General features: G+C 42.2%; 1 protein-coding gene across 1 annotated transcript; it reads right to left on the reverse strand.

The window, feature by feature from the left end:
- Positions 1-4609: 4609 nt before the first annotated feature.
- Positions 4610-8927, reverse strand: LOC141111751 (histone H2B 1.1-like). The gene is made up of 2 exons (XM_073603888.1): positions 8890-8927; positions 4610-4973 (listed from the first exon to the last, which is right to left on the reverse strand). Exons 1-2 carry the CDS (start codon positions 8925-8927, stop codon positions 4610-4612), a joined length of 402 nt encoding a protein of 133 aa, XP_073459989.1.
- Positions 8928-9668: the final 741 nt, after the last annotated feature.

Here is a 9668-nt window from a genome sequence, read left to right on the forward strand (position 1 = left end):
TATTGTGCCATGATGCTAAATTCACAGGTCTGAGGTTTAAGGGATGTTTTGCCCTTAGCCTGTAGAGGCGACTTCGACACTGTTCTGCTAAAAAGAAAAAGTCTTGGATTTTCAGCCTTAACATTTTACAGCCCAATGGCTTGAACAATGAGTTAAGCCTCAAGGTCTTCCTTGAACCTTAATATAGCCACTAATTCTAGGTAAATCCAAAGCTTATTTTATCCTCATTTATCAAACCTACCTAATAACCAAAATTTTATTCTAACTAAATTCATCCATTTAAACAAGGTGTGATACTGCAAATTAAAAATCAAAAATTCTTTCCTTGTGCAGCCTTTGTACTACTCTACTTTACTCTACTCTACTTTCTATCTTACTTTTTCTCTTTTGTCTTTTTAACCAATGCAATATGCTTTGTCACCAGAAGATGGCCTTTAAATTGTATTTTGATGTGGTAGATGCTGATTGGACACTGGTTCCCTTAAAATGATTGTGATATCCCATGTCATACGTCCTGAAGAAGCGCATGGTCACGTGTGCGAAATGCATCGATGGAGGTAGCTCCAGACTAGCCCCATGCTTTACCATTCATCCCAGCTAAAGTGCGTGGTCTTCCCGCACCGCCATCTTCCCTTGGTCTGCTTGGATAAGCCTGCCCTCTTTTGACCAATGAGCCACCGTAGCTAATCTCCCAGACAGCTGATCGGAAACCTCTATGCATAACTGAGACACATTGGACTGCGACTGCACTGCACCGTATGGACACTCTTCAAGCCTAAATCAAAACTGCAGTATCTACACTCACTTCAGTGATTCTTCTGGGGAAGCATCGATCGGATAGAATCACGGCGGTTCCAGGCATTACTACAGAGCGGTGAGAGCCTTCGGGCTGTGTTATGTACTTAACGCCTCTCTCCCTACCCGTTCCCCCTTATACATGAAATGAACACTGAGTATATCTACATACCCTGTGCACTGTCAACTGTGTCAACAAGGCTAAATTACATTTAAAGGTTGATACTGCATGAATAACTGGGCCTAAACAACTCATTAACCCTATCCTGATCGGCTTACATCAAGACACGGGATGCCAGTCTATGTATGACAGTACTAGACCAGTCCATTACTACTGTGCTCAATGATACTATTACTAATCAATTCACCTGGAATTCCATCAACTTACGGACATGAGTTCCAATACTAGTCCCAAATGGACATTCAGTAATTAAAATACTGGCCAATCTAGTTTAGATGCCATCTAATATATGAATATGAAATTCCTGGGCCTAATTCAATACTGAAAGCAGCATAATTTATCTCCATTGTATGTGTGTGTGTGTGTGTGCATTGGGCTTTTAGTTCTGACGCCTTATTGTGACAACGTTGTCAAATTTGTATGTGTGTTTTTTACTATAGGGTATGCTGGGAAATAATTCCACATTAATGTCATTGTGTTACATTTAGTGTTTTTTTTAACATACTATTGATACATTAATAAAGCTAATTACATTAATTACATTAGATTTCTATATATGGTATACCATGGCTGATCCTCCTTATTGCTGTCTTGGGGCATCTCTTTGCCCCACCCCCCAATTTTCTTCAGTGATAAACCAAGTAACCTGTAGCAAAATGACAGGTTACCACCAATCAACTCTTGATTTGCTGAATGTGTAGAGATTCAAAATGACACTAAAGGTTCGTACTTACCTCCACTGTGCAGCTCGTTTTGCACAGAGTGGCCCCAAACCTGCTTTTCTGGGGTCCCTCGGCGGCTCTCGCGGCTCCTCCCCACATCAGATAACCCCCTGGGAGAAGCGCTCTCCCGGGGGGTTACCTTGCGGGCGTGCTCCGGAGTCCAGCATTCGGCGTTCATAGAGGCCGAATGCAGGGCTCGGTCCCGGCGCCCGCATCATTGGATTTGATTGACAACAGTGGGAGCCAATCTATCTAATCAAGAGCAGAGAACCCTGGGCAGAGAGACAGCGCGTCCCCGTGGGTCAAGTTCGAGGGTTCAGGTAAGTAATACAGGGGGGCTGGGGGGCCGGTCACTGCCAGAAGTTTTTTTAATTTAATGCATGGGATGCATTAAGGTGAAAAAACACGAAGGTTTACAACCCCTTAAAAAAAAAACTGGGGAGGGGAGTAAAGTACTACATCAAAGTAAACCGGTACCAACATTAAAGCAAGGAAAGGATTGTGTACACAGGTTTTCCTTCACATCAGAATGGTGTCTCTCCTAAAAAAAGTCCATAGGAATACAAAAACAGCTTGATGAAGCTTAGAAGGAGATTAAATGTGGGTCAGAAAGAGCTCATCCACAGGTCAAACTCACTCGAGAAGGAAGTCTGATGAAACCCCATGATGGAATAGAAGTCCATAAAGAGACAATGCCGCTTCTCCCTATTGGTACATCACAGTGCAGTGATTGAGCGTTTGCATCCTAGGGTAAAATAAGAGACAAGGCCTAAAAAAAAAAGAGAACCAATGAAACAATCACATCTAAGGACTGCAAAGCTCCCCTTTAAATCAAAGACAAACTCCAGATTTTAGTTCTAATTTAACTGTCCCAATACCCTAATTGTGGAAAATATAAATAATAGCTGTGGACACCTGGTCATCACACCTATATGAGCTAGTAGGACATTCCATTTCCAAACTATGGGCATTAATATGAATTCGCTCAACCACTACCTTCCCAACACACACACACAACTTTCAACTACAGCAGCCTGCACCTTTCCACAAGATTTTGGTGTGTGTCTGTGGGAATTTTCGCCTTTTTAGTCAAAAGAACATTTGTGAGGTCAGGTATTGATGTTGGATGGGAAGACCTGGGTCCCTTTTGTCCCAAACGGTGTTCAATGGAGTTGAAGTCATTGTATAAGCCACTCAAGAATTTATTAAAACATGTCTTTATGAGACTTCACTCAGCACAATTTAGAGAGGTGTTAACACACCTTCGGCTATGTATTGTACAGTATATACATAACTTCTGCAGTCTTTTTATTTGCTTTCTTTGGTTTAAACATTGGTAACCTCCTTAGCCTAATTCTTTATTAATAGGAATGGCTCTCACCCTGCTCAAGATCTGGCACACATAGGAGTGCATTTCCAGAGAATTTCCTTTTATCTACAGAAGGTGTTTTAATTAATACTCTGTGGGATGGAGGGGAACAGCTTCAAGGCTACAGATTGCAATAACTGGAGGTTCTGTGTAAATCATCTTACATCTTTATACAACTTTGTTTAGCATTACAAAGTGACTGTTGTGACATGTTTGTATTGTAGACCACCATGGAAATTCCCTTTTGAGTGATTAGACTTCTGTATAGTGAAATCTGATTGGTTGGCTTGGGTTTTTGCACGTCACACATCCCCAGTGCGTTTTCCACTGACTTACAGAATAAGCCTGCAAATGTTGCAAAAGAAAAATATGTTTCCATTATTGTAATGCCAAGGAACGCAGCCCTGACTGGTTCCAATAAACAATTTCAGGACTCGGAGACAGACACAAAGATTGATTTATAGTGTGCTAGCAGAAAAGAAAATTTTGCTGTCATATGTATTCAGCTGTCCAGAGCTTTGTTTACCATCTCATACTATGGCCAGGACATTCCTAACATCATGGCCAGGACATCCCTCAAAACTAGTTAAATTTGTATATGGATTTCATTACACTCAAGGTCTAGAAGAACAGCATAAGCCCCAAGGTATCATGTTATATGTATTCCAGTTTGAATGGGTAGTCTTGACCCGGGAGGAGTAACCTGGAGGGTTTAGGATACTCCTCTGTAAATCATTTTAGTTTGTTCTTTTAACCACTTGAGATCCAGAAGGTTTTGTTCCCTTCGTGACCAGGCCCTTTTTGCTATTTAGCACTGCGCTACTTTAATTGGTAATTGCACAGGCATGTGACGCTGTATTTTTTTCACACAAATAGAGCTTTCTTTCGGTGGTATTTGATCACCGCTAGGTTTTTTATTTATTATAAGTAAAAAGGTCAAAACTTAAAAAAAAAAAAAAGACAATATTGTTTACTTTCTGCTATAAAACAAATACTATAAAATAAAATAAATAAATAACATGTCTTCATAAATTTTGGCCAAATTGTTTTCTGCTACATATCTTTGGGGGGAAAAAAATCCCAATAAATGTATATTGATTGGTTTGTGTGAAAGTTATAGTGTCTACAAACTATGTTATATACATACTGGAATATTTTATTTATTTGTTTTTTTTTATAGTAGTAATGGTGGTGATCAGTGACTTAGTGGGTCTGTGATAGACTGGTGGGACTGTGATAGTGTGGCGGGCAATCTGACGCTGACACTGACACTGGGTGGGAACTGACTAACTGCATAGTTACCAACAGTCCCGGGTCATTCACAAATTTTTGACAGCTGTCCCAATCAAACCTTGTCCCAGGCTCATCTCTTGGCAAAATACTAACCTTCCTCCTACTTGCTCTAACTCAATCTACACTTTTTTCTTACCTTGTAAAACCAGATATATTCACCTATGTTCACTGCCCGGGTCCCTCGCCGGTGCTTTTTTCAGGTGCAGGCACCTGTTAATACAGAATTGCAGATGTTCCCTGACAATCTCATTACAGAGATGGCCAGGGCGGTAAAAACATGTGATTGATCTGCATTTTTACTGTCCTCTGACTGCCGGTGGTGTACTTGGTGATGGCCTTGGTGCCCTCGAAGACAGCGTGCTTTTCCAGCTCTCCGGGCAGGAGGAGGCGGACATCGGTCTGGATCTCCCGGCTGGTGATGGTGGAGCGCTTGTTGTAATGAGACAGAAGGGAAGCTTCTCCACCGATGCGCTCGAAGATGACATTGATGAAGGAGTTCATGATGCTCATGGCCTTGAACGAGATGCCGGTGTCGGGGTGGACCTGCTTGAGCACCTTGATGGCATAACTCTCCTTCCTGCTCTTATTCCACTTCTTGCCATCCTTCTTCTGGCTATTGGTTTTTGGAGCCCTTCTTGAGCACCAGGGTAAACCCTTTTTTTTAATACCCACTGAAAAGCAAACCACCACAGATCACTTTTCAGGGGGGGGGGGCAATGAATACTACCACTAGTGCGAAAGGAGCCGAAAAGAAGGGGGGGGTGGTATAAAGGCAGGTGCAGTTCAGCCACCCTACACAGGTGGCACTGTTGTGGCAGCCGCTATGCAGAGACGATGAAGGAGAAGAGGATCTCTTGTTCTTCTGAGGCCTCCGCAGGTGTCATCAGAAAAGCAGCTGTCCGATTGGTCACTGCTGTGCTGGATGACCTTGATGGCCATCTTTAGTGATGGCAGTGCTAATAAATAGCACTGTCCCATTGCAGTTGGAGCACATTTACGAAATGGCTAGGTCAGGGATAGTATTCTGTTGGTGAGGGACAGTGTGCCTAGTGTAGGGAAAGATTCTGGTGGAGGAGGGACAATGTAGGGACCTTACGCCTCAGCTGTTACATGGACCTACTTTCTTCTGCCTCCCAGGTGCCCTTGTCGCCACACCATCTACCAGTCACCTCCTTCGTCAGATACTTTCAGGTATGCAAGCCTGCTAACGTGTCTTCTACAATATTGTGATTTTGTACTACGGGTCCTTCTGTAAGGTAGTGATGTGCTGGGTTCAGCCATGATATTCAGGTCCTGTTGTCTCCTTATTGGAACTTTAAGTTAATACATTGTACTGCATTCCTTGGCCTCCATGTTCATTTACTCCACTTTGTGTACCAAACATCTGGCCCCTCTTACAGGTATGTGTAGGGATGGGGGGTACTGGATATTAGCATTACATTTCTATATTTTAGTCTTGACAAATGATATATAATGGGCAAACTATTACCTGATATGTGCAATCTCCAGTTGTTGTATATATTTTGTATTGGGGATTTAACATGTTTTATACAATTTCATTTTACTTGGTCACCAGTTCTTTGTTGCAATTACCATTAGGAAAGCATGTAATGCATAACGACTGGTCAAGCTGCCTTTGCCACCATAGAGGGTAATTCATGTGAAGTGATATGGATCTAGATGGCTGCAAGGCAGTGTGGGAGGGAAAATGTTAAACTCTGTAGTGGTCTCTTACTTTCCCTATTATGCTTTATTGACTATTGAGCAGAAGCTTATGATCTCCATTTGTTATGTAAGCAAGCAGTCGATATAGTGATTTTCTGACACAGTAGGTACACCCACCTATTTACTAAAGCAGAAGTAATTTCTTTAGCTTAAAACGTCCACCACCTGAGGGCTCAGAAATATTTAGTTCTCTAATGACAGCTTGAAAAACATTAAAGAACAACTAAAGGGAGAAAACTATATAGCAACGAACACAGAAAAAAAGTACAGATATAATCACAAGAGTTTATTTACAATTAAAAAGCTTGTGAGTGCATCAGTACTTATTTTTTTTATAGGTTAGTTAGTTTTTGAAGACTGCACAAGTATTTTTTAAACTTTTTTCCTAAATATGCGGTAGATATATGTTTGTGCCAAGCATGTTCGAATCCCGCATGGTTTAGGAGATATTCACACTGCACGCAACTGGTGACGTCACCGGCACATGCGCTCTAAAGAGACAATATACCTGTGCCATCCCTTCAGAGCTCTATGCCGCTGCATGAGCAGGAGTGACGTCATTGTGGCGTGACCAATCAGATGGTCGAAGGATGTGAACCCAGAAGGAAGACCTGGTGAAGATGTGGAAGCGCCTGTCAGTGGTGATAGCGCAGCGCTGGAGGGATTTGTTCTAAGGCAGGTATTTCATAATGTGCTAGTATGCGACGCACATATGCCTTTACCTTGCAGGGTTAAGAAAGAAAAAAAATGTATGCAGTTTACTACCGCTTTAAGTTCCTGAAGTCTCTCCTGACATATTGCAACTCTCAGACGTGTCATCATTTTTGTTACCCGTCTCTGGACTCGTTCTGTCTTATCAATATTTTTTTGTAAGTGAGATCTCCAGAACTGGACACAGTATTCTAAAAGATCTATATAGGGGAATTAGGACCTCCTGCTTGTGATCCCTCTAGTGATGCATCCTAGAATTCTATTTGCTTTTTGCCTGGCCACACTATTTGCTCATTCTGCAATCATCTGAAAAAAGGAACTCCGGAATCTTTTTCCTCTGTAACACTGTACCCCAAATGTTGTACTCTATTAAAGTGGTTGTAAACCCACATTAAAAAAAAAAAAAGACCTGCAAGACAAAGGCATAATGAGCTAGTATGCATAGCATACATAGCAACCTAGCTCATTATGTAATACTCACCTGGGATCGAAGCCCCCGATGCGGTGCCCATACACAGCACCGGCCAGCAACATTTCTCCCCGGAGTTACTTCCGGGTATCGTGGCTCCTGGGCTGTGATTGGCCGGAGCCGCGATGGCGTCACTCCCGTGCATGCGCGCGGGAGTCGTTGGTAACGGTACACTCACTGAAGCAAACGGCACGTACGTGCCATTGCTTCAGTGCGCATATGCCAATGACGTTGGCACATGCAGATACAGGGGATATCCCCTAAACCGTGCAGGTTTAGGAGATATCCGGGTATGCCTTATTATAGGCTTACCTGTAGCAAAAAATGGATTGTAGGGGTTTACAACCACTTTAAGGGAAATCATTTTCCCTAGGTGCATTATTTTACATCTAGAAACATTTAGCTGACGTTTCCACTGCTTTGGTCAATCTTCCCTCAATAACAAATTATATTCCATGTTACAGACACCTCCAGTGATATCAACCCTATTGCACACCCTTGTGTCAACAGCAAAAAGACATACTATAACCACCAACCCTTTAATTATACCACTTATACAGATTAAATAGAACAGGACCTAGTACAGAGCCTTGTGGTACACCACTAGTAGAAAACACGAAAAGAGGGCACACCAACCTTACTCATTACCCAAGTAGTGTTTATATAAGAAGAAAATAAATATACTCACAAACAGGTCAATCATAAAAGCATTTAAAAGTCCACAATGGACACAAAGCGACCAGGTTACCGGGATCATGTCCAGCAGGACCTTCCAGATTACTGACGCGTTTCGAGCCCCTCTTCCTCGGAGGTTGGCACACCAACCTTGGGTAATGCGCAAGGATGGTGCGCCCTTTTTTTGTTTTTTCTACAGTGTCTCCATTGGGTGACCCTTGGAGGGCAGCAAGGTCTGTGCATTTACCCGGAGCCTTAGAGATCCCAGGCAACATCCACCGCCGTCACATGCTTTCGAGCGCAGGAGAATATGTCTATTATTGGTACACCACTAGTGACTGGTCTCCAAATGAAATCCATTTACAACCGCACTCTGGTATTTATCCTTTAGACCCCTTTCACACTGGGTAATTTTGCAGGCGCTATTGCGCTAAAAATAGCACCTGCAAACTGACCTGAAACAGCCGCTACTGTGTCTCCAATGTGAAAGCCCGAGGGCTTTCACACTGGAGCAGTGCGCTGGCAGGACGCCAAAAAAAGTCCTGCTAGCAGCATCTTTGGAGTGGTGAAGGAGCGGTGTATACACCACTCCTTCACTGCTCCTGCCCATTGGAATCAATGGGGCAGCACCCCTATACCGCCAGCATAGCGCCACTGCAGCGGCGCTTTAAAGGTGGTTTTAACCCATTTTCTCTGCACACCTCACTCACCCAGCACTTACTGACACACCTTTAGGTATTTTAAAGAATTTATTAAGCCAGGCATAGCCTAGAAGAAGAAAGGATTAGCAGGTATAGTTATACAGTGTAACTAATCAATAGGACAATAATATTACTCTACAGTATGTCGTATTTAACATTTTATATATATATATATATATATATATATATATATATATATATATATATATATACACAAAAGATGAACTGGTAAGATGTTATTCTCTTACCAGACCCAGGGAACAATCTTCTGGATCTCTGGATGCATGCTCTGCTTCAGCAAAAGTCAAGTTCAAGTCAGACAGGAATAGAAGTTGCTATGATCTCTCCCTTTCAATTCTGATGAGAGTCCCTCGTTTCCTTCATTACAAGTGGGGAGAGTGCTCTCTATTACAGTCTTTGTAATCCAAAGGGGCCCTGGATTGTTCCAAATAAAAGTGAGTCTTATTGAATGCTGGGATCCTTACTTTTTAATGCCTTTATAAATGATATATTGTCTGGGATTAAAAGTACCATTTCTGTCTTTGCAGATGACACTAAGCTATGCAGTGGAATAACGTCCTTACAGGATGTCTCCAATTTACAAGTCAACATCAATGCACTGTCTAAGTGGGTAACTAAGTGGCAAATGAGGTTTAATGTTGATAAATGTAAAGTTATGCACTTAGGGGGTAAGAAAATGCATGCATCATACATACTAGGGGGAGTACAACTGGGGGAATCAATGGTGGAGAAGGATCTGGGGGTTTTGGTAGATCATAAGCTCAATAATAGCATACAATGCCAAGTCCTTTCTTGTATTGAGAGGTATGGACTCCAGAGGGAGAGATATCATTTTGCCCCTGTACAAATCATTAGTAAGACCTCATTTGGAATATGCAGTTTAGTTTTGGGCATCAGTTCTCAAAAAGGATATCGGGGAACTGGAGAAAGTGCAGAGAAGAGCAACCAAACTGATAAGAGGCATGGAGGAGCTCAGCTATGAAGAAAGATTAGAGGAACTGAATCT

Source organism: Aquarana catesbeiana, linkage group LG11, assembly GCF_042186555.1.
Source record: "Aquarana catesbeiana isolate 2022-GZ linkage group LG11, ASM4218655v1, whole genome shotgun sequence".
Lineage (NCBI taxonomy): Eukaryota > Metazoa > Chordata > Amphibia > Anura > Ranidae > Aquarana > Aquarana catesbeiana.

Excerpts from the sequence above, each read along its gene's own strand:
- LOC141111751 (XM_073603888.1), bottom strand. The coding sequence starts at position 8,927 with ATGCATCCAGAGATCCAGAAGATTGTTCCCTGGGTCTG. Across the intron at positions 4,974-8,889 it reads AAGATTGTTCCCTGGGTCTG|CCAGAAGAAGGATGGCAAGA; the intron begins GTAAGAGAATAA and ends AAAAACCAATAG.